The 26,754-nt window shown below is 36.1% G+C and overlaps 1 protein-coding gene across 9 annotated transcripts in view; it reads right to left on the bottom strand.

Moving 5' to 3' along the window:
* Positions 1-26,754, bottom strand: part of PPFIA2 (PTPRF interacting protein alpha 2) — a 287,260-nt gene that overhangs the window by 180,325 nt on the left and 80,181 nt on the right. For 3 of the 9 annotated variants that reach the window (XM_071423352.1, XM_071423353.1, XM_071423354.1), the window contains exon 1: positions 13,456-13,862. The exons of 5 other annotated variants lie outside the window; for them this stretch is intronic. In XM_071423352.1, coding sequence (XP_071279453.1) covers positions 13,456-13,536 — 81 coding nt within the window. In that variant the 5' untranslated portion in view covers positions 13,537-13,862. Of the gene's footprint in view, positions 1-13,455; positions 13,864-26,754 lie in introns of those variants that run through there. One more of the 9 variants, XM_071423351.1, reaches the window with a different exon arrangement.

The raw sequence follows: 26,754 nt of genomic DNA, 5'->3' as shown, positions 1-26,754 counted from the left end.
ACCATATGCTGACTTTCCCCAGCTTGTTTAAGGTCAGAGGTCTCCAAGAGGTAAAAGTCTTTAAGTGAAGTTTGCTTCACTTAGATAAATAAATGAGAATGATGAGAAAGAATTGCCTGGACAGTCCATTTTGTTTTGGAGAAAACAAAGGTAAACTCTCTCTGAGATCAGATTTCTATACAGCCTTACCCAATATTCTAAAAGCAGTAAAAAAGCTGAGGAAGAAAAAAGTTCTATTTATAGAGCTCCCAACTAGTCAGATATCATGGAAAACAGATCCTGAAATATGCAAGGGTTTCACATAAATCATATTCCTACCTACAGGAGTAGAGGTGTGATAAAAGCCCAGCACACAAGGCTGGACTCCTTCCTGGACTCTATTTCAATAATGTACCAAGTGCTTCAGCTGTAGTTCCACCCTGAGATTAGAATTTCATTAGTTTATTGTTTTACTCAGATGCCACAAAATAATCAGCCTTTGGCTGATTGTACGTATGCAATGCCAGACTAGATTGCCATACCCTTGAATTTGTCTGGAAAAATAAAAATATTTTACGAATAGTGTCAGTAATTAAATAATACTCAACACCATATTTAAGCAGTCTGTGACAGCTAATGACAGCTGCATAGCTGTAAGAGCTCATGCATTCTCAGAGATATTTTTAAACTCTGGCTGCTGAAATCCCTCAAAATTACAGAAAAACCTTCCTATTCTTAAAAATTATTTCAGTGCTCCAAAGATGTCTGATGCCCTGCCATTTATAACAGATTCCAAAGTGCCATTTTTTCATAGTCAAATATATGTGTATGCACAAAAGCACATATTCAAATTCATGTACATATACTTGATTTATATATATTTACAGGGAAAAATAATCCAGTGAAAAAGTGACTGTATAGGTACTGTGAGAAAGATTTCTCAAGTGAATTTTTCAAACTTTTCAGGATAAAGCCTAATCAAGACATCTCAAAATAAATGTCAGGAAAAATTAATATTCTACAGTATCATCTCACAAACATGCTGAAGTGATGGCCTATTTCATGTGGTTTACCATAAAGTACAAAATATGTATTGTTTTTAAAAAGTCACAGCTCTCGAAGGCATAAATGGATTAATTTACCATTGACCTAGAAACTGCTCCAAAACACTTTGGTTTAAGTGTCACAACCTAATTACGGCACTTCATGAAAAAAAGCCCCAAACCAATCAAACAATTAAATACACAAGTCTTGCAGTGAAGGCAGAAAATATTTGAGAGCAGCAATATTCTATGCTACTGAGCCTAGTGACCACACAAACTGACCTACAGGTGCACCTGCAAGATCTTATCTAAAAGAGTATCTGACTGTGGATGGCATAACAACTTTACTGATTTCACTTAATTTGCCTTTTTTTTTTTTTAATGAAATGAATAGATAGCAAATTTGCAATCAGACTTTAGTCCTGTGAAGACACATGGAAGTATAGTAAAGGACCTGGAAATCAATAATCTGTCATAGAGATGGGGGATTTTTAAATTTTTTTTTAGCATGAGGATTTTTATCAAGTAAAATAAAGTTTTAGTAAAATAAATTATTTTTCTACAGAAATGGACAGATAACTCATCCTTTTAATTTTTATTTTAGAAGTGATAAATAAGAACATGGATTTTTTCCATGAACATTTTCTTTGAAGTTCTGAATTGCCTTTTCTACTGCTTAAAATACACTAAGTATAATATTGCTCTAATAAATCCCTTCACAATTATTCTAGAGACAGAGTCACAGACCATGCTGGAGTCATGATGATTTGATTTAGTAATTCTGATTGACTGAAAGAGTGCAAACTGCTTTCTCCAGAAGGTTGTTTGAAGAGATAAATTCTTGGCACAGCCCACCAAACATAAATGCAAACAGGATCAGGAGCTGATGTTAGAGGCTATAATGTACCTCAGATTTCCCTCTTTATAAAGGAAAGCAAAGAGCTGATGCAAATTGCAGCAAAAGATAGACTATTGGGGGGAACATATATTTTCCCTTTTCCTCTATTTTTAGTAATAAGATGCAAAAATTCTTACAGATAAACATTGGATTTAAGTAGAAAGTGCCTATATGAAGAGGGAAGGGCATTTAAAACTAGATAATTCAATGAACTCTACCACTGGCTGAATAAAAAAGATTGCTATTTTACAAAGATTAGAGATTAAATTTGACATAAATACATTACTGATAGTTTTATGCTTCCAGAGGTTTAAGCTTCCCTCTAAAAATTGCCTTTGAATGATAAAAAAATTGTAAGTAATGGAAGGATAGTTGGTTTCAGAGATCTGTTATAAATCTCCTCACAAGACAAAAGTGAGAGAGAGAATGAAACTTCACCCAAATCTCAAACTCGCAGTGGAGCTGGGCTGCTCAAAAGAGGGAATTCTACCATGCTCCCAGTCTCAGGAGATGAACATACACCCTACTGTCATAAGATGTGCTGATGTGATTTATTTGAGACACAAATGTTGATGTTGACAGCTTTACTTCAAGCAACAGATGTCTGTATATGTATATTTAGTGTAAGTTACTAATTTCATTCTTTTGCTGAGCACAGTTTAGCAGATATTTTGCTTTAGGCTTCACTGTTCATCACAGTGCTAGCCAATCTATCCAAGGTTTCAGGCCAACAAGGGGCCATACTATGTTTCCAAACTCTATGGGATACAGAATCACATAATTAACTAGGTTGGAAAAGACCTCTGAGATCATCAAGTACAACCCATTACCTTGTCAACCAGACCATGGCACTAAGTGCCACATCCAGTCTTTCTTTAAACACCTCCAGAGATGGTGACTCCACCACCTCTCTGGGCAGCCCATTCCAATGTCCAGTGACCCTTTCCGTGAGCAATTTCTTCTTAATGTCCAACCTAAACCTCAGCTGGTGCAGCTTGACTCTGTGTGCTCTTGTCCTGTAGCTGGTTGTCTGGGAGAAGAGACTGACCCCCACCTGGCTACAGCCTCCTTTCAGGGAGATGCAGAGAGTGATTGGGTCTCCCCTGAGCCTTTTCTCCAGGCTAAACATCCCCAGCTCCTGCAGCTGCTCCTCACTGGGCTGGTGTTCCACACCCTTCACCAGCCTCATTGCCCTTCTCTGGACACGCTCCAGCATCTCAACACCCTTCCTAAAGTGAGGAGTCCAGCCCTGGACACGGCACTCAAGGTGCAGCCTCACCAGTGCTGAGTACCAGGGAGCAATCGCTGCCCTGGCCCTGCTGGCCACACGGTTCCTGACACAGGCCAGGATGCCACGGCCACCTGGGCACGCTGCTGGCTCACGTTCAGCTGCTGTTAATCAGCACCCCCAGGTCCCCTTCTGTCTGGGCACTGTCCACCCATCCTGTCTCCAGCCTGCAGTGCCACATGGGATTGTTGTGGCCAAAGTACAGGACACGGCGCTTGGTCTTGTTGAACCTCGTATCATTGGATTCATTCCATGGATCCAGCCTGTCTAGGGCCTTCTGCAGAGCCCTCCTACCCTCCAGCAGATCAACACACACCCTCAGCTTGGTGCTGTCTGTGAATTTCCTAATGGTGGACTCAATCCCCTCATCCCAGTCATCAGTAAAGATACTAAACAGGACTGTGCCCAAAGCTGCTCATGGGGGATGCCACCAGGGACCATCCACCAGCTGGATGCAGCACCATTCACCACCACTTGTTGGGTCCAGCCATCCAGCCAGCTCTGAACCCAGTAAAGGGTGCACTTGTCCAAGCCATGGACTGCCTGCCAGCTTTTCCAGGAGTGTGGTGTGGGAACAGTGCCAAAGGCTTTGCTGAAGTCCAGGTACACAACATCCACAGCCTTTCTCTCATCCACCAGAGGGGCTACCTCATCATAAAAGGAGATCAGGCTGGTCAGGCAGGACCTAACCCTTCTAAATCTATTCTGGCTGGGTCTGATCCCCTGGATGTTCCCTTGAGTGTGATCACACTCAAGATGATACATCAAAGCTGTCCACTGAGTTAATCTGGAACTCGTGTTCCCAACCACATGAAACAGAGGTTCAATTACTAACCTTAAATAATTTTCTGTGTCTATTACTAATATAAAAGTATGGTAAAGAAAAGCAGTTCCCATTAAAATGCAAAAGAAATCTTTTTCTTTATCAAAAACCATACATTAATGGTTTTTTATTTGCTCAGAAATGTCAGATGTTATTAATAATTTTCTCCACATATTATTTATTTTTATAATAGAGTCATAAGAAAACAATAAAACCCACTGCAAATAACATGCATGGAAGAGATTCATCTGAACCCACTGCATGACATTAGAGACTCAACATAGTCTTTATCAATATAGTTGTATTGACAGAGGTTAGCTCAACTTAGGGCAGCTGGACTCACTCCTTCAAAGAAATATGCTCTCCTAGAACCTGATTTGGGACTGACAAATCTTGGCCCTTACTCTGAGGGCCAAGGTCCTGTTTATCAGGTCCTACCATTCAACAAATCAAGCCTACATTAGTGTTTTGTTTCCTGTCAGGCAATCTGAAGCAAAATCCCTGTTGTCTCAACTCACTTTGGTTTGCATTGTGATTTCAGAGTGCACTACATACTAATGGAGACATAAATACAAGAATCCAGAACAAGTACCTTCCCTTGCTCCTTGGTTAGGCTCAGAGCACCTGCATACCCCTACAGATACCCACACCCTCAATGCACTTCCAGAGCTACTGACATCCCCTCATCGCCCTTCTCAAAGCTTTGCTCAGTGCCAACAATGTTGAGGCCGATGTTGTAGACAAAATCATTCCTCACACTGTGCCACCACGATGCATGCAGAATACTTAATCAAAAATAAAAATAAAAATTAATTTATACTTTGTTAGACCCATCAGTAGGAGTAACACATTTCACAGGAATAAGCACTCTTAGTCATGCAGAACTGTAAAATTCCTCTTAGTGTAAAAATAACACAGAATGCTTAAATTTCCATGAATCATTAGTTTTAATTCTTCCAGTGAAAATACTGAATCCATATTCTTCTCATTAGTTTACACCTTTGAGTGAATCACAGTTCAACTGAATTTTGCCAGCTGTCACTTTAAAACAATCCTAGCCTCATAGTCCTCCCTAAATGTTGTGCTAAGTATAACTGCCAATTGAACATTGAACTACACAGGAATAGATGAGGCAAAATAAAATTTATTTACTAAAATCAGTAGTAAGAAATTTAGGATTTAAAATACTGTGATGTATACTAACACTACTGCATTCAAACTGAAAATACAACCTATAAAGAAAGGTAAAAATATTACTTTCATGTTTCTATCACATTAATTTCCTACAAAAAGACATATCTATAGGCACAGTTCCTCATAAGTTCCTCAGCAAAAATTTTATTCACATCTCAAAGTATTTAAAACCATTAAAATCACTTAAGCACTTTGTTTCTTGCCTTAAATCATAGGATAGTTCAATATGCCAACTATCTTGTGTTTTCTGCCTTCACCTGCTTTATTTCCCTGCTTTAAGACAGATGTAAGAAAAAGAAATTTTCAGACAGATCACCCACCTTTCACCATCATCACCTGATACTGTTGATAGTGAATAAATTATGAGTATCAGGCAGGCAACAGATCCTCTCACCTTACAAATTTCTAAACAACGCATAAAAAGACCTTGAGGAAAAAGTGCATTATATAAAATAAAATTAATACTGTTCTAGGATTGCAATGTTCCCTGCTTGGTCCAATGTGTAGCAAATCAAGAAGGCAGTGGCAGTAGGATCTAGATCTGAGACAACTATTGGGAATGTATTTGAAATGTGCAATGAAATCAGCCAATTACTTACACTCTCAGACAGGGATGGGGAAGTTTCATCAGTGCTGCATATCAGGATTGGTAATACTCATCAGGGGAAAAACCTTGTCATTTCCAACAGATTGTCATCACAATTTATACGACGATGAGAATATTCCTCCACAGAGAAATAAACAGTCTGTGCTCTCTCAGAACAGGCTATGCCTATATTGTTTTGGTCTTCCCTGTAAAGAATTCTTATTATCTGAAACTCTATACAGCTTGTATTCAGTTGGACCAACCAATATCAAACCAACATACATTAATGTGTAATAATCCTTAGTATCCTTAATTGTCTGGAAAGCACCAGTATATTTCTTTATTTTCCATGCAAATTATGGTAAAATAATCCAACACTGAAAGCTCTTCTGAAATTGAGGCAGAAACATGGTTTTCTAGCTATGATTCAGAAACTGTACCATGATCCTATTTCTGGAATAGGAGGAAAGCACTCCCATTGCTATTCCTCCTACTGGTCCCCTGCCTTTATTGGTCACATCCACTCAGCTGCAGAAGAAATAGCAGCTCTGGTTTTGCTCCACTGCTTCTGGAAGAAAAAGAAAAGGTAGTTTCTGACTTTATCTCGTTACATTGCAAAGTAGAAGTGGCCACACTCTATATGACAGGAATTCCACATAGGAAAGTTGCACTGACTGCTCTGCTTGGTTAGTTTCAACAAATAAAATAATGGTATTATGTAGAAAAAAATATGTTTTTATGAAAAGCAAAAGCTACATGAATATTTACTTGAGACAAAGACTTCAAGCTCTTTCTATTTTGTTGTATCTATGTATTTAAAGATCCTGTATTCTTCACTTACTCTAATTATTGTATTTTTTGAGCAAGCAACACACTTCACAAAGTCTCTACAACTGAAAAACACCACAGACAGTTCTGTGCTCAATTACTTTTTAAATTGATTTGGAGTTTTTTTTGAAAGCATGCGTTATGTATGTGCATACAGTTAGTTTTGGCTTGTGGCTTTTGGCAAGAAAAATTAGTTTTCCTGATTTCTACTACTGAAATCATGCTAATTAGGTTTATCTTAAAACCATAATGGTTCTCAGTTTTTCCTTGTGTTTCTTCCTAGAGGAGGATGCAGATGTTACCTATAGATCAAAACAGCCAGTTAATATTCAGTAAAGTCACCCTTCCCAGTTCACTGCATGCAGAGCAGATTCATAAAAACTATCAGACCATTTTATTGACTGGCTGGAAAAACAAACGATGGAAAATATCGGGCCATGCACACTACTGATTTTTAAGCAGGAGGAGGGTAAATGCTGGGGCAGCCCCACAGCTGGGGCAGCTCTCAGCCCAATTCCAGCTAAAACTCAGAAGCCAACCAGAAAACAAGTACCTTTTCAGAGATAGCCTATGGAGGACAGGTGTGGATTGGGGTTAAAACACTGTCTTTATGAGCTCTGATGGCCACAAATTACAGTTCTCTGTACACACAGAATTATGCAAAAAGAAAAAACCTGACTCTTGTGAAAACAAAATAATTTCTCTAGATACTCAACTCAAGGCACATTAAATACTTCACAGTAACACATTTTTAATGTGTTTTAGCTGAACACTTCAACAATGTTCTTATTTTCCTGTCAGACTGAATAATTCTGTTCCACTTTTGGACTCCAAGTGACATATTCTCACCAACTTAGTAAAATGATTAAACTTATTAATTGTCAATATAGCTGAACTGATTAACAAATGCTCACATTCTCCATTATAGAAACAATTCCACCAGATTAAAATTATTGTAGGTTCATTATGCATAGCATGTTTTAATGCATAAAATTTTCAAATATTTATCCTTCAAAATTTTATAGCTCTGTACTGAGAATAATATTAATATTTTCTATTACTGTCAGAAAAACACTGCATTACCAGGTCTGTATTTGAGCAGAAAAGTTCTAGGTTTGTTCTCACTAAACTTCCAATAAAAATACATATCACAGAATAATAAAAGAAATAATAGTAATTAACACTAACCTTGAATGTGAGAACATTTGTCATTTATTTCCGAATAAAAGAGCCTGTAAGCATATTTCTCACAATACTCCTCCGAAATCCTTAAATTCCAAAATGATATAAAACCCACTTGTACAGCTATAAATATTTCCAAGGTATTTGCAATGCAAATCACTTTATTATTGTCTCCTGCCTTTGACACTGCCCAGATTTTTTAAAGACTACACAGTAAAGCACTGGTCCAGCATTACTATTTTCTGCCACTGTTAACATGTCAGAAGTCTTTAAAAACTACTTCACTGTCAGCCTTTCTGCCACTGTTATTTATATTCACTAACACAGCATTCTGAAGCTTCTGAAGGCCACAGCAACCTACATGATGTGCACCACAATGTCTGCCACAGCAACCCAGCTACACAGTGGATCCTGTTAAAGCTGGCCCATCAGTGATGCTCAGCATCGTTACTGCTACAAGCCACCGCTTGGCTTCAACTCGCAGCCTTCACAAAGATCATGCCCCTAGAACTTCTACATGATGTTTCTGAAAAATATGTACTGTGCCAGTGCCACAAATAAGAACAGAAAAATCTTTATTTAGACAAAACTAAGGGAGTAATCTCACGCCTGGCAGAGGGCTGCTGGAAGGAGCTGCCCACATGCTCAGCCAGCTGAAGCTCAAGGTAAGATCAGATTCCACAGCTCTCCCATGGATGAGGTGACACAGGCCTGAAAGTATACACAATTTTTTGGTTCTCTTCTGAATGTGGCATATTTTCTACATGTGCAGTATGTTTGCACAGAGTAGGAACAGAGTCACCCAATTTTACAAGAATTTTATTGTGGTATGAAAGGTGAGATACAAGGTGACTAATAACACATCTCCATCACCTGGAATTTTTAATTTTTTTTTTCATAGCAATGGGTTATTTCTGCAAAGAAACTTAAGAGCTGTTTTGTTTGATACTAAATTATATTGCAGTGAAATATGTGAAGCAACAAAATAGTGGAAAAGTCATGGCCTACTAAACAAGTGTAGCATGGCATACCTACTATCTGTATGCTAATAAATACAATTAAGAATTCTAACAAGATACTTTCTCTTAGAGAAGTGGCTTTTTGTTTCATTTACTATTTTCATATAAGATAAATGAAAGAAAATAGAATTAATGAAACAGCATAAAACAGAAGTTCTGGGTAGGTATATAGATAATTTAAATTACTAATATAGATATTAACATCATAACTAATGAGTATATATAGAATTTCTTATAGAACATGGAGGGGTTTTCCACAGGGCTCAAAGCAAATTGTGTACCAAAAAGTAACATTTTTACTTGCATTCTGTTAAACCACTGTCTTTTAGTAACTTTTAGTTGCTAAGAAGTTACAGCCAGCAGAAATCCTTATAGTGGTGATAGATATGTTTTATGTATAGAAATGTTTCCCAGTTTCCCAGTAACCCAGTTTCACACTTTTGATCAGCAATGCACTTTTATAAGACTTCATAGTATATTTACAATTTTATGTCACATTAATATTTTAGGATTTCTCTGCAGGTTTTTTTAGAAGGTAATTTTATTTCTTTATTGACCTTCTTATAGTCAGATAACTTTAAAAAATTGCTTTAATCTCCCAAGGTTTCAGAAAAGACCAGCCCTCACTTTGCTACTTCTTAGCAAAAAGGAACTCACTCTAGTTGTCCTAGGAGTGCATTTATAAAACCCACATCTCATCTCACTATAAAATAGGCTAATATTGCTTCCAACTCTTTAAAAGTTTTTGGTTAACATTTATGGAAACTGTTCCAACAAAGTGCTGATTTCAAAGCTAAAGATTCAGCCGGAACCATGACACCATGCACTGCAGCAGTCTGAGGATGCTTTTTCCTTCTCTACTGCACATGCCTAGTTCCTAAGAAGGAACCTACTGGCAACTCCTTTTACTTTCCATTTAGGTCTGTGCTTAGCTCTAGGCTTTGGATGTGTGCTTAGCTTAATAACTGAAATGTGTAAGAGCTAGAAATACTGTTCATAGAAAAACAGTCTTTTTGAATTTGAATTCTGTTGAAATCAACATCATGTACAATGTGAAGATACTTGGTATGTTCAGAAGTTGTGCATGTTAGTATTCACATGTGTTACTGTATACAAGCAACTTAAGAAAAGAAAAAAAATTATTGGATTTGACAAAGACCAATATAAAGTTAAGTTGCTTTCAAATGACCAAAGCAGTATTAAAAACCTTCAGAGGCAAAATCTCAACTTTTAAAATTAATCCTTTGTGCTATGTTTTCATAAATAAAGGAACAACCCTCAAGACCCCAATAAAAACAGATTGAATAAAAATATTTTTTCAGTGAATCAATGTTCCCAACAACCAATAATCAAGTTAAAACTATCTCCTTTCTAATCCAAACTTTTCCACCTGCATCATTACTAGATGCATATAACCATTAAATACAGCAAAATACACGACCAAGCAAAGAGCAAGACAATGATACTACTTTAATTTTGCTGTTTACAATGTTCATGAGAGATGCTCACTGTGGGACTCCTGGAAGCTAATTTATCCACCTCAAGTAGCAGAAACACTATCTTTTTATTAAGCTTGAATGCAAAAATAAATTAAAAAAATCACTGCTTTCTTTAATACAGCTGCAGAAGTCTGTCAAGGTTGGCACACAAAAATTGAGATGAAACACAGAGATATTGAAATACAAAGCACTAAATTTTGGTATTGCCCTGGTTATTATAAAGTTAAATCTTGTTCATAACAGCATTACAACTCCTTTGTTTTGGAAAATATGTAACTTCTTTATATAAGCCCCTCTCATATATATTTTTTCTATTTTAATTGCTTTAATAAAATATAGTCTAAGGATCAAAGCTTACGTTTCTTTGCATTATAGCAGGTGGTTCAGGAAATACATTGAACCAAATCATGTTTTGAACATTTGCAGAGTTTCAGGACAAATTTCCTGAGCAGAACCTATTCCTACAATAGGAGTATCATAGCTTCTAGATAGTCACAGATATTGATGTAATTAGGGACAGACACTGGAGCATCAAGAATCTTAGACAGTTAGTCTTTCAAACACTAACTCTGATTATTTCTAGCCCAAGTGCTTGGCTAGATGCAGACTGGATGGGCCAGTCTGACTCCTTGGCCACCAGAATTCAACTTGGTCTTTTTTTCCTGAGAATATCAGTGAAATGCTGATAATATAGTTACAACTTGCACACCTGCTTTTTTTGCTTCTTTCAGTACCATTTTCATTGCTGAAAGAATTAATATTTTGTGTTATTGAATCAACGCACAATTAACTGTTTAATCATTACATCAATGTACAAGGAAATCGGTAGCTTAATCACTCATTGCCGTCCATCAATCCGTGTTCAGGCCCTCATTCCACAATTTTTGTATTTGTTCAGTTTTGAACATGCTAGACATTGCTTTCACTAAGATTAGTTTCACGTATTTTGGTTAAATACCAGTGTACATATTTCAAATTAAGAACCTGTCCTAAAACTTTGAAAGCTACTTAAACAAAAGAGATTCTCTGTCTCAAAGAGATTCAATGTAACATATAGAAAAAATAAAATAGGTAGGAAAACAAAAGTCGAAAGTACTCTAAAACAAATCAAAATAAGTAACAAGAATCATATAAAATCCTTCTCAGCAATAATTACATTTGTAAGCAAAAACTGAAGCAACTCAAGAGGGAAAGAGAAGGCAGTGCAAACATGGTGGTCTAAAGCCACAAGACAAGGAATGAAGCCAAGGCAAGAACGGCAAAGTTTCTTCACATCACTTTATATTGCACATATATAAATAAATAAATAGGGAAAAGATTTGAAAAGGACATCACAGGACAATACAGACTCTCTTCTGTTGAGTTTTTTAGTTTTTGTTTTACTTTTCAGGGATTCTTTTAGCACCGACAACACCAAGCTGTTCTAGAACACAAACACATACTGTCCAGAATTAACAGCTTTACATTCCAAGGTCATTTAACTCTACATTGTTATTAAAATATCCAGGATACAACAGGAAATTTAGTTCTACTTTCCTTTTATTTAGTGACCCCTTAGCTCAAAAATCTGCCAAAGAAATAATTTTGAAAAGAGAATTTTTTGCATGTGGGATAATGTCTACAGTAATCACAGGGATTGCTAGTAGCAATAATACATATTGTCAAAAATATATATACTTTAGTACTTACTTCCATAAAGTATCACAAAATAAGATATTCAGTTTGGTATCACAACCAAGCATCCTAATTTTTGTGACTTTTTCAACTCGACATACTCAGAAAGGTATTCTTTCTGTGTTTAAGAGCATTGCTACAGGAGGCTGTACAGAATATTTAGATGTCAATGTGTGAAAAAAGTAGTCATGCTGTAGAGGAACAGGCCTGGGGCACTCATGTCTCTGAATCACTGCCAGAATCAGCAGCTCCTCACTGTTAGGAGGAGGCCATTCTTTCTGCACAGCCCTCAACTATCATTTGACACCAATGTAAGAAGGGCAAGACAGTACAATTAAAAACAATGGATTTAAAAGGAGATAAGAATGAAATGCCTATTATTTGGCCTAAAGAATGCTGTACCTGGATTTTGTAATAGGAGTTTGCTATTCATTTTATAATCAACTTTTATGATCATCTTTGCTTCAGATTGTTTGTTCTGGTCATATACACAGGGTTTATTACATATTAAAGAATCCCTCTACAATAGCATAAGTATTAAAAAAGACAAACTTGCTGGCAATCAGGAGAAGGAAGGATATTTAAATCCTAACTGTATCAGAGGCTGAGCTGAAAAAGCTGTTGCCACTTTAAGTTAAGGGAGTGTTTGATTTGCCCTGCAGGGCCAAAATGCTCTAAGGACCATCTGGGGCAGGGGTGTGTGTGAGGGTTTTTTTATTCTTGTTTAATCTTAGTGTAGGATTACATAGTTTCTCAGAGCCAAGATACTGAAGATTACTTATAATGAACTGCTACTGGAAGATGGTTGTAATTACACTGGTTTGCAATTAAGACACAGAGCATATAATACATTTTTTACCTATAGCTAAGTACACAACCTTATTTACCTGGATGAGGCAAATCTTGGCTTAAAATTGAGAACCTTAATAATCCCACTAATAGATTCTGCTGTTTTATCAATTGCACATGTATTACTATTCATAGGAATCAAATTAAGCATCAGCTAGCATGAAATTACATTCAGGATTAATATTAAAGAAATCTAGACAGGTACAACATAGGAAGTTTTTAAAATATATTTTGTATAACATGACTTTGGAATTTCTGGTAATTTCAACAGAGTGCTTACCTAAACTAAACAGAAAGACAGTGTAGGTCCATGTAAGGAACTATAAATCTAATTAATTGCTAGATGATATTATTATTGGAAAGCACAAACAATAGCAAAATCACAATAAATGTAATTTTGTGTTAGTATAGGAGCAATTATATGCTGATTTTTTTAAGGCAGCAAACTGACTGTGATGATACTGATTTTTTACATTTTTTTCTCCTACCTATACAAAACTAATGAATACATAAGCTTCTTAACATATTAGCTACTCTTATTCAAAGTTTACCTATCGCTTTAAATCCTTTCAGTTTTATTCAAGTTCACTTACCTGAAAAGTATAAAACCGGGTCCCATTAGGAGGATGCACTTTAGGAGAGGCAGAGACAGTGTTCATATCCGAGAATATCATTTCTGGTCACACACAATACCATCCACAGAGAGCTACAGATGCAGAGCAGCGTGCTAAGCTCGGAGACAAATCCTTTTATACATTTAGGGAGGCAATTGGACAAAATTCCGTCTGCCCCATCCGTTCAGACGTACAGTGACAGCGCTTTGAATTCCTCACTCCTGCATCTGTGAGCTAAACTGTGAGGTCATTGCTCCCTGACCTCTAGCTCAGCTAGCCCCTTGTAATATGCACGATGAATAAAAATTAGAAATGCCAAAGAAAAGAGAGCCAGAACCTACAGTACATGGAGCTTGTGCAGAATCTGGCAACGCTTTGGACCTGCCCATCTGTTCTCAGTGATAATCACCTCCCTCCACCACAGCCTTGCAAAGTGATTATGCTAAGCATCCCAGTTAACCAATAAAACACAGTTTCATTTCAAGCAAGCGTGCACAGTGAAAAACAGAGGACCTCTTCTGACTAACCTGAAGCATGCCTCGTGTTCGGTTTCTAGCTGTATTTGATAACAACGATAATTTTATCATTTCAGCTGCTGACAGCTATGTTAACACATACAACTTGCTTTAAATAACACAAAGGTGGCTTTTTTGTTGTTTTAACTGTCTTGCCTAGAAAAAATAAATAAATTGTGTATTGCTCTCCAAAGTAGTATTTTTTACATTTCTTAATTTTTGGTGCTACTACTGGAGATAAATACATATTTGTGAGACTGTTTACAGAGCTATAGTCAGTTTAAATATAATACACATTATAAGCTTCTCTTTTGTGTTTTTTTTTCTAATTATTTTTTTCTCATCTTCAGTCTGAATGTCTCTTGAAGAAAGGTTTACCTAACTGCTAAGTATAAGTTTGGAATTTTACTCTGAGCCTTACTGTGCTTAGCAAAGCTATAGACCAACAGGTTAATTCATTAGCTATACACAAGATGTTTTAAAGAAGTTATTTTTTTAAAGCTGATAATACTTGTGAACACCTGCACTGAACATTCAAAAATCATTCATCACATCTTTTCCTCAAACACAGATCATTTGAACTACATGAAGATGATAAAGAAAGTAATATCCAAAGAACTTGGCACCTTTCAGCAACAAAAAAATAAGTGTTCAATACACAAAAAATTGAAAAGTAGGGTTACAGAAAAGAGCAAAACTGTAAAGTGGTTGCAAAACTAACTTTGCATGTTCTGTCAAGTACTTTGTATTTTATTCACAAGGTTTAAAAGAGACAGAAAAAATACTTATAAATGGTACTTTCAAAAGGAGCTTGTCAAAATTCTAAAAGCCTTGCGAGTTGCCAGGCTGCCTATGTTTTTTATTCTGTTTTATCCTAATGCTTTTAGCAATAGGAGATAATGCAGCTTCTAAAGTAAAATGACTATGAAATGAGTTAGAAAAGATGCAGAGATGTCTGTCTGTTCAAATGTGTCAGAGTGGTGCATACTGCAATAATATTTTGTAAGCCAAAAAGAAAAAATCTTCTCAGATCCTATTCATACCTATTCATAACAATTTCTTATAATTATCATGTTATGGCTTCTATAACATTTACAGAATCAAGGCAAAACTACTGTCTGGAACATTTTCTTAAGACCTAGATTTCAGATTATGGTGTATTCTCCCATCTTTGATTCCTCTTGCAGAGGATCTAGATGCTTGTATTAGCAAAGAGGCCCCTCAGCTGGTCAAATGAAAGATATCAGTTTGTTTATAATCTGAGTAGAGTATCTTTTATTATGAGCTGAATCTTTCTTCTTTATAATATCCCTACCAAACACGTGCTATTTCTCCACAGTGCAATGAATAAAGTTTCTTTTATGGACTTTTAAAATGGTTTGCCCTGGAAGAGGAAAGAAGTTTACATCAGAGTTTCATCACCAAATGCATCATTTGAAGAATTCATGTGCAAAATCCCACGTACATTCCTCCATTAGACAACCACTTTCACTACTCAGTAACTATTAGCTTGAACTTCTTTTGCTTCAACTTTCATAACTTTTAATCCTTGTTTCTACCATGGATATAGAAAACTCAGTTCATTTTCTCATACTGGCATGTGCTAAACCTTAAGGTAGTTAATTCACAGTTAAACCCAATTACTTTAGTCACAATGCCTTTCATGACCATAACACTATTGCTGTATTTAGACTTGCTAGTTCCCTATTTGTCCCTATTTGTTCCTCTAGGACTGCACACCTTTTTTTAGATTCAGCCTTCCACTGGGAGCTCTTACTGGGATCGCTGTTCACCATGTCTTGGCTGCCTGTTACTTGAAAAATGCTTTTCAAAATACTGTTCCTGGTCTTTTATCTGTTGTTTTGGCTTTCCTGCCAAGGTGAAGAAACTAACTTCCACCTGTGATGAAAGGTAAAGACTATGAATTTTCTTCTATCTAACTGCAACACAGACAACATCATATTCTTGTAGCGTCCTCATGGAATCAGAATGTCATTTTGTTGTAACTCTCAAAATAGATTGAAAATGTTTGTTTACAGCAGGTTTTTTCTGAAAAATATGAAACAAGCCTCCTGTCAGGAAGCTGTTAGAGCACCATTAAATTCAGTAAAGCATGAAGTGATGCATGGCAGAATGAGTGTTCACAATTATAGAAAGAGTCACATTTCAGAAAAGCCAGTAGCCCCAAAGCTGGGATTCAGCAATCTCCTCAGAACAAGGAGCTGGAACCAGGTCTCCCATGTCAAATTGAATGCAACAATGACTAAGGAGGGTATCAAGGAACATGAACTGAAAAAGAGCAGAAAACGGAACTGAAGGAAACTGAAGAGACCCAACATGACAAACAGAGAAAGACACCTAAAGACCATGACTACAGCTCAGTGGATGCAAATTCAAATTCTTCTCATTCAAATATTTGCTCCCATGAATCTTCCAACTAATGATTTAATTATTCCATAAACTGAGACTTGTAGTGGAGGAAAAAAGAAAACCTCCTGCATGAAAAGAAAAAGTTCTACATGCTTAAAAGTATGAGATACAGCAATGCTTCTGAGATGGCTTTAGTTTCAGTTACTTTTGAATGTGTGAGTTACCAAGCACTGAATCTGTATCATATGAATTATTTTGAACTACACATTTTAGTTAGATACTACTCTCCAAAATTTTCAGTGGGATTACTTATTTTTTAAGTGCGTTTTTTATGTGTAGCCTATGATTTTTGATATTTCATACAAAACGCAAGATATTTATTTATTTATTTATTTATATATATATATAATATAAAAAAACCAGTAAGTTACACATCAAAAAGGAAGGCATATATATGTATATATTAGATGATTATGTAAAGTACTTTGAAAATTCAGGGACACTAATACAAGCCCTTCTATTTCTGACTGCAGAGACAAGATGCACTTTTTTAAATTGATGAACACACTTAGCTTTTTAATGTGCTAGTGCTTCTGATATATAGTTTCTCTTCAGACTATGTAGAACAATATAAAGCAGATGTTTTGAGTTAAGATTTAAATCACCAGCTCTTATTGAATTAGGTGAGCAATTATCCAGAAACAAGGACTTTGTATCACATATTACTCTTATTTCTGTCTCTATTTCTGTCTCTATCAGGGAAAGCCATGTTAAAGAAACGTCTTCCTCCAGGAGCAGTGTGAGTGTGTGATTTTCAGAACATTAGAGAGCTTTCACATTAAACCACTAGACCTACTTCACAGACTCAGAAAAACCCTACTAATCTTCCAATATTGACAACACTGTAGTTGCATTGATGATTCTGTATTATCTTCTGTTGTAGACACCAAAATAGAGGGAGTATCAGATGATATGTTACTCATCTGGCTTAAAATATCCTGATTTTGCTTTAAATTGAAAAATGTTCATGTTTAAAGAGTTATGTTTTCCAAAAATTAATGGCTGGAAATGATCTTAAACCTTTTCCACAGTTCAGAATAAAAGATATTCAATTTCATATCAAATTTTAATGACTATCTTCATGAAGTCACACATGAAATCAAATTGTTTTTTATATCCAAATTTATTTACAGTTCTTTTCAAGCTTATTTAATGAAGTTCTATGCCAAAAATATTTCTTCTTTCCCACATCAACAAAGCAACACAAAACCAAAATCTGAGGAATATACTTTAAAGAATGTATAAAACCCACACATATGAAGCTTCAGAAAGTAACCATTTTCAGCTGGTATAGCTCTCAGAAAGCAAAGTAGGAGAATTAAAGACAACGAGACATAGAACAAGGAAATTCTTGCTCCCTTTCAGGCTCCTAGTACTAACAGAAAATTTCCATCATTGGTTTTGCTGTTTCTGAGTATGCAAATACCAGCATGTACCAGGAAGTGTCTCACAAGAACAAGTGCTGGTACCAAGGCAGTATGAACCTATGAGCCCTATTTTAACTCTGAACATAAGGATTTGTGTAACCCTTGACGACAATTACACTGCAGGACAAACATATCTTCCATTAGAAGTAAAAACTATATAGTTTAGCATGTCAGAAATACTAAAGGATAAAATGTGTCCCAGCAGGTTTATTCTGTATGATGGCTTCCCTTTCAAGCATGAGAACAATGAGAAAACTTTCACAGGAACTGCAAGTATGAACACAACTCATTTTTAAAGTAATCTTGCTTTGTTGCATATAGTGAAATATTTTCATGTATTGCATTTACTTTGAAAAAAACAGTCAAAATCAATGAATCAACTTCAAACTCTTATTACCATTTTTCCTTTAAATGGCAAACTTGAGAATTCATTTAACTAACATTAAATATCTCTAGCTATGAAAAGTCAATAAAATTAAAATTGTTCATTCAATATCTAAGCCAGTTTATGAATACAGAATATATTTTGTATAACCTATCAAGTATGCAGTCCATATTCAACAAATATGGAAGGCAACCATAATGACACTAATTCCAAAAGATACCATTTGATTGCTTGTGCAGGAGCAAATTTCCCTTTATTTTGTATTCTGGACAAGCAAACAGCTAGGACTCCTGTGCAGCACTGCTCTACAATATTCTGGTGATCACAGGTGTAAGAATTAATTCTTCCACTCTGAAGACTTAACAATTAAATAGTTCTATATCTGAACCCTTTCCACATGGTTCAACAAAGCCAGGATGGAATATTCAAAGCACCATTCCATTTTTCTTGAAACAATTCAAGTTCCCAGCAGGATCTATGCTTCCTCTGTATAACTCAACTATGAGTAAATCAAGATTGCATTTGAGGCTTATTAGGTAATTGAAATGAACCTGATATAAACACTGGTTTTATCTATTTTTAAGTTATGTGTTGATGACAGTTGCTGACTGAATCTAAAAAGGAAATAGAATGAAAACTTAATGCTTATATATAGAGAGGTATACTGGACTTTAGGCATAATGTCAAAGTTGAAGGAGGAGAGGATAGAAGAGTTGTGAGAAAGTGTAGTGAAGCAAACCACAAAAAATTGAGAGGTTTATCTCTGAAAATTAATTAATACCTGATTTGAAAAGATACTAATTTTCTCTTCTCCACAACTCTTGGGTTTCAACTGTCAATAGCACAGTTAATTTAGCTTAATATATTTGCTATATATAATGGTCCTCTGCCACTCACTTTTGATGCCAGGACTACATTTCTGTTTTCTGACATGACTACAGATTTCATGACAAAGTCTAGATGCTCCATGGAATCAAAGACAATTTTTTAATGTAGAATCAAAGAAGTGACTGCCTTTATGAACATTTTTAACATTTCGGTCAAATTTAACATTAACTCTTGATGAATCAAGACCAAAACCTCCAAAGTAATGTGATCCCAGACAGTAGAAAAGATACAATGTAAACAGTCAACTTGTTATTTCACTATGTGTCATATCACTTGGGTGTCAGTTTTGCTATTCATGCTTTAAGTTTATTATTTTGCAACATTATACACAGTGGTATCACAGCACTTGGCAAAATACGAGTCGTTTCTTATCAGCAAATGTAGAATCTAAATCATGTGCATTACTGCAAAGGATCACAGTACATTAAGGATGAGTGAAATTAAGAAAGAACATAAGATGATAATCATTGCCTATGTATCATCATCAGCAGAGTGGCTTTTTCTTTTTAAGTGAACATCTTACATTATCTGTCTCATCCTGAGGATAAAAATAGGATGAAAGCCTATGAGGGAAAAACAGAAGTAGAAGATACAAGTTTAAGATAATGTGTTCAGGCACTACAACTTACTGTGAATAGATATCCTCTCTAACCTTCCTATCCTCCCTTCAGAAAATTCTTTTTTTTCCTAACAGTATTATTTTATTTATTTTCATTCTAATAACTTATTTTATACTGCAATTGTTCTGCAATCTTTACATAGAGATATACCCTGTTCTGGAACTATAAAAAGTGTTCAGAGAGTAAACTACTAATGAAAATGAGTAACAGAATTTTATCTAGACAATAAAGGCTGTCAGGAAAGCTTGTGCCAAGGCAATTGTCTTTGTTATTTATTTCTATTTCTACTCCATCTGGAAAGTATCTTTTGTCATAATGAGTGATGCAAGTTGCTAAACTGCTCCTTTGAGTAAGGACTTACAGAAATGAATCAAAAGCTAAAATTCATGACTGATTAGTCCCATACTTTGCATGGGAACTGGAAATACTCTCTTGAGTAAGGATTGTGGACATCAGCAGGCCTTTGCAAAAGGAGCTTTGTTTGTTTACTTTCTCCATTAAAATTTCATCATTTTTCTATACTGTCAGTGAACATATTTCTTAATGAAATGAACACAAACTTGAAAAGTAAGAATAACAAGAATAAACCCATAAAACTACATAATCATGCCTTCTTTCACATTGGGAAAATATTGAAATAGTACTGATTATGTAATGGAAGTCTCTTAAGTAGATTTACCCTGGTAGCTTTTCTGTCCTGAAGGAAAAAGAGCAACAATCCTGAATCACAACCCTTGGAATTGGAATCTGCTGAAGAAGTGTTAATATTGCCAGTCATACCCCCAAAAGCAATAACTAATTGAATTGTTTAATCAATGACATCTTTAATCTAATTTTCAAGAATGCTCAGTCTCTGAATAGCCTATCTTAAGTCACACCAGCCCTGCTGATGCCATTTTGAGCATTTAGGTCTCACTGTTGTACACTTAATAGGCAAAGCACTTGGAGTGACTGAGTAAGTTTGATAATGTCAGACCCATTGCTCCAACTTCATTCACAAAATGTAGTCTCCTAAAGACAATGTAAAATTCCCTTTTATAGCTAGATACAAGCAATAAAACCTTTTATTGCCTTTTTTTTTCTTTAAGTACATAGCAAAAATGAGTAATATTATATTAGCTTGAAAAGACATCAAGACTTTGCTATGGTGCAAATTTCTCCATTGTCATACATATGGCCTTGTAAGTGGTCATGGCAGAGTGTCTTCTAAAAATGTACCCTATCTGTGCTTGTCCTTAACCACTTGATGCCATTTCCCCTTCTAAAAGTGCAGTGGCAGTGTTTGTGTACTGATACTGTCTAAAATCATCTTTCCAGCAGAGAAAAGACTGGAGACTATAAAACAAAACAGTCAATACCATCCTGAGGGCAAATGGCTGCTCCAGATCTTGACTCAGCACACTTTCATTTCCCCTTAAAAACTATTATAAAAATATAGAATGATCCAGCAACTGCATAGCTATATTAAGTAGAAGGAAACGTTGCATTTTTCTGTGAAAAAAAATCATGACATACAAATATAGCTGAAAGATACTTTCTCAGTATAAAACCTTCACAGGATAAAACCACCATTTTCCCTGTCTTTAGGCTGAATGGTTTCAAAACTTGCTAAATCCCAAAAAAGGACTTTCTAAGTCTTAATCTTCATAATAGTCACCTTTTTGTAAACATGCTTTGGAAAAAAAAAAAAGGAGGATAGGATATTAAGTATTTCTAAAACATAGGAAAAGTAAAAGTATTATCTATTTCTTTTCTGCATTCAGTCAGGATGACTTCAAAATTTATCATATAAGTGACTAAGCAGCATTATTCACGATTTATCTTGCCATGCATCTAAAAAGTGCCATAAGTAGAGGAATGTATATGTTCTTAACATTCTTAAGGCTTAACCTGTATCTCAAGGTAGAAAACTGAGATGAAGATGGATTGATGATCAACAAACATTCGTGCCAATATTAAATGAAGATAGAACTGCTATTATTAAGGATCACAGTCTAAAAACCTGCCCTTGGGCAGGAAAAATAGCTACTTGACAAAAGCATAAAAATGTAGTGAAACCTAAATTAAACACTGTGATACCAACAGGGTACTGCTCTCATCTAACAGGACCTTGTCCCTTCTATATGGGAGAAGATGACTATTGCCTGGTGTTCTGCACTCACAGCTCATTTTGAAAATGCTTAAAGCTTAGTGGTATGATTATAAAGGTTTTAGATCAAAAGAAGAAAATTATTCATGGACAGAGAATCTCCGGTGGAATGAGAGCAGATGGAAAGCTGGGAATTATGCAGCTGCTATTGAGCAAGGACACATTGAAATCTCCTTGCCAAGGGAAGGTAGCCTTTGCATTTCTTTCTTTCGTGGAAGAAATGGCAGAAGTGAACCTTGGCATCTTCTGTTAGGCTTTATTTGCAGTGGAAGAGACCGTGTCTCTTGTGTGTTCCCACAGGCTCCCTTTACAGTCAATAAAGACAGGCGCTTTCAAGGGGCACTGTTTCTGACCTATTTTAGATGTCTATTTTAGTTTGAGATGAATCACACTACAGAGGTGGGAGGCAGTAAAGACAGAAATGCCTACGCTCTAGATATCTGAAGTTAGGTGCAGTGAATCCTACCCTGGGAGCCTGAACTGAATGTTAAACAAGTTAACAAAACATGGCAAGAAGATATTATAATCAGTGACAAAACCCCCACCACTGATTAAGTACACCCAAGGGAAAATTACTATCAGAAATAATTTTTCTATAACTACATGAAGCAAAACTAAAACCACACAAACCCTGAAAATGGCTTTTCCTATTTTCCTGAAACAAATTATGTGAAAAGCAACATCTGCAACAACAAATTCACAGTCACATCCAGATTGAGTCTGCTGCTATAATCACACAGAAGATTAACATCCCAGACTAAGATACAAAAGACTGTGGAGCATGGCAAAATTAACTGCAAAATTAGTTATGTTTTATTAAAGGATATAGTGTGACACAAACAAGTTAAATCACATCTACAATGTTAAATAATAAAGGAATCTCAGGCCAGGCAATTCCTAATTCCTAGTACTAAATATATGCTTATTTCACATTCACTGCAGCATGGAAAGGTTTCTTATGAACATTAAACAGATATTACAGACATTTATTACAATTCAAAGCTCATTATTTTTTTAGAACTTCACAGAGTTTCACATATAATATTTCATGCAATTTCATGCAGCAGCTTTAAATTTTGATTAGTGTCAAGTAGTGGTAATGTTAATTAGTATGTTCTTAAAGTGGCACAGAAAATCTTAAAACAACTGCAGATCACTATATAGTGAACTTAAAATGTATACAAAATATATGCACCTGTGGTAAATGGAATAGTAAAACCATATTTGTCATGTGTAGAAAATTCTCCTAACATTAGTGCACTAAGAATTTTCTTTTGAAGGAAAGAAAAGGTACCAAAAAAGAGCCAACTACAGGTTTACCCTGCATTGTCCATATAAAGATTTATTCCTTTCCTGAGTCTGATGTAGGACATATTCTCAGCAATATCTTATGGGAAAAATGGCCATAGGAAAAATTATACATCATCTTTCATCTTCACCCACTGGCCTCTCTTCTCTAAAGAAAATAAATAGATACATTTTTAGTGTAGCTCCTCTACAGAAGGTACATTTCACATAAATACATCCTGGTTTCTTTCATCTTTAACTAAACAGTGCTAATCCTGACAGCCTCTCTTTAGTTAAAATTTCCTTCTTAGCCCTGATCATTTTCACTATCTGTGTCTACATCTCCAGATAGTAGCTTACCACGATGGAATATATCTTGTTCCTTCTCTGCACAGCCAGATGGAAATCAAAAGGCAACATTTTATCTTACTCCTACTCCCGTCCATTTACCAAGGCGCCTAACCTTCTAGCTGGCGCATGGAAAGCGGCACTGGAATTGCAGTTAAGTGTGGTTTCCTAAGATTGAACAACATTGCACCTCAGAATAAACAGGCAGCACATAAAGCAAAATGGACCAGCACAAATACAATTCTAACTCAAAGTTTACAGACACTGACCAAGAAAGATATTTTATTAAACGGCAGAACGGTTTTCAATATTTGCACAGTCTGTTTAAGTGAAAAGATTGAGATGACCATGGACGTGGTTTGACAGACAAGCAAGATGGAACAGTTGGGAAAATAAATTGCAGATGAGTCAGCAATTAAAATAAAACTTGTGAATTTATTTTTAAAAAATTTTGATGACTCATTCGCAATTATCTGCCCATAAGCTTCCACTATATACACTCTGCCTTGTAATATCTGCACAGATGAACTTTGGTTTATGTGCAAATTAATGAAGATATTTTATTGCTTCATGTGTCTTTGAACCGTTCACATATTAAAATAACCAGTGAACTCTTAATTTGCTTTAAAAGAACCTTCAAAAATTCTTCCTAATTTCTGAAATTTTATTTTTGCACGTAATGCATATGAAAGGTAATATAGTAAAAGGTTATTAGAACAAAATGAAGAAAAGGTTAATAGAACAAAATTTTCACTTTGTAACACTGAGTGCTATACTTAAATTTAAAATGACACATTTGATCAAGTTCCATATTTGAAAAACATCCCTTTTCATGAGGGCTAAAAATTAGCTTTTATACATCAGCAACTTAAAACACACACAAAACTCTTTCCCAGATACCCTTTCAAATAACTCTTTTTTAGTTCAGTTCTTTATTGCTTTAGTTTAGACAAAGATCATCCTCTCAAGCAATCCCATCCCAAACATGACTGTGTTTCACTGTTACTGCCCATTTCTAGAGTTGCAATTAATAGAGCAACAAAGAGGCAGGCATAATGCGTCAAAGCTAAAACAGACAAGGTAACAGAGTTGGCATGGAGGCTGTGACACCATTAGAGGGAAATGGAGAGCTATATTTATAGGAGTAAACTAAATGTGTTTGGGAAAGTTCCCAGTTGTTGTGGCCAACTGGCACAGTAGAGTACACAAATATGTTAGTCAACACTGAAGTGTCCAAAGAGCCTGCATGCAAACTGCTTATTGGGAATGGTCCCTGCAACAGTCCCATTGCCACACCATAAATAGTAACTGCCTGGAAAAAGTATAAATTAGTGTGAATGAAAAGTGTGCCAGAATCTGGGCCAACAGATTACTACAGATGATCGTTTTTGACCATCCAGGAACATTTCCCAGCACTATCTGATTTACTTGCATATAAACATGCTAAGCGTTTCCAGAAGGTTTAAAGTTACGGAACACAGTAAAAGATTTTATGCATTTCCAGTCTTGGTGTTGAAAATCATTTGGTGTTTAGGGAAATTAGAGATAGGATATGAATGATCAATACCAATCATTTCTAAAACTTCAGTCAAGATAAATCAGACTGGATGCAGCGTCATAGTTGCATTTTTGGCTGAACAACATGACATTTTATTTGGGAAGAGAATGCAGATTGGTACCATGGATAATGGTTACTTTTCATTTCACTCAGTTACCTCTAGCTGTTGATATTGAAGGCCGCTGCCTTTTGTCCTGCTGTTTGCCTGGGAGAAGGGGCTGACCCCACCTGTCTACAACCACCTTTCGGGTGGTTGGAGAGAGGGAGGTCACTCCTGAGCCTGGCTGAATGACCCTAGCTCCCTCAGCCACTTCTCCTAAGTCTTGTGCTCCAGACTCTTCACCAGGTCTGTTGTCAGTCATTCTCTCAACACACTCAGCCCCTCAATGTCATTCTTTAGTGAGGAGCCCAAAACTGAGCACAGAATTCATGGTGAAGCCTCTCCAGTGCTGGGTACAGGGGGAAACACTTCCCTAGTCTTGCTGGCCACACTATTGCTGATCCAGGCCAGGATGCCATGGGTATTCTTGGCCACCTGGGCACACCCTGGCTCACATTCAGCAGCTGACAATCAGCACCCCCAGCAACTTTATCCCTGGGCCACTTCCCAGCCACTCTGCTCGATTTTGCAGCACTGTCTGGGGTTGTTGTGACCCCAGAGCAGGACCCAGCACTTGGCTTTGTTGAAACTCATGCAACTGGCCTTGACCCATTGATACAGCCTGTCCATGCTTTCCTCTTATTCTATTCCAATCATTAAAACTGTGTGGTGTGGCTGTGGTTCTTATCTCATGGAAATAGAAAGGGGTAGTTTCACAGCATTTTTGGGTTGGCTTGTTTTCTTGATTTGTCAGGTCAGCTCATCATGAAAATTTTCTACGTTAATGAGACTTACTTCACATTTCCTAAAACGTACCATAATGAATTACTCTGGATGATGACACTCTTTGTGACCTGAAACGTTTTCTCCTGAAAAGGATTTAAAACTGACATTTTGATATTGCTCTTTAAATAAGAAAGTACTGAATTTCTTAGGTCTTAAAAATAACTTAATGTTGCTAACACCCATAGAGAAAAGTCTGTAGTTCTCTATATTGCAATGGCATCCCAGTGATTCAGTCTCTTTTCTTCTGTGCAACCTGAGATGAGGTTGTTTCTTACTTTTTATTATATATCAGTAATTCAGATTGACACTGGAAAATTATGGCCAAAACTACTAATTTTACATCCAGCGTGATATTACATGACTGAAGAAATTTTGTCATTCTTACTGGGAATTCCTGACAACGGCAAACCTTAGATGGTCTCAAGTGTTAAGAATGGAGACCATGTGTCAAGACCAGCTCTTGATTATCTGAAAATTAAGATTTACAATTATGACTTGATCAGAACATACAAGTAGTCTACAGCAGAAGCAGCATAGCATGCTCCCAGAGAAGCATCCAACTGCTATAGACAGAATGCAGGGTTTTTCTCATTCTTCTCCCTTGCCACACTCCAGTATCTTAACAGCTATAATCAGTGGTACAGCAGAGTTCAAGAGACAACCACAATCAGGAAGCGTTCCTGATGTAATTACCAAAATACAGATCATATTCAATCTTGTGGACAGAAGTACTGCATAAAACTGTAGGTGCCTCTACTTGAAAAAACTGAGGTTTTATAAACTTG

The sequence above is a fragment of the Agelaius tricolor genome, unplaced genomic scaffold, assembly GCF_023055355.1.
Source record: "Agelaius tricolor isolate 1412-34295 unplaced genomic scaffold, bAgeTri1.0.p SCAF_3, whole genome shotgun sequence".
NCBI lineage: Eukaryota > Metazoa > Chordata > Aves > Passeriformes > Icteridae > Agelaius > Agelaius tricolor.
Note: the sequence above shows the minus strand (reverse complement) of the source record. Positions and strands in the feature narration are given on the sequence as shown.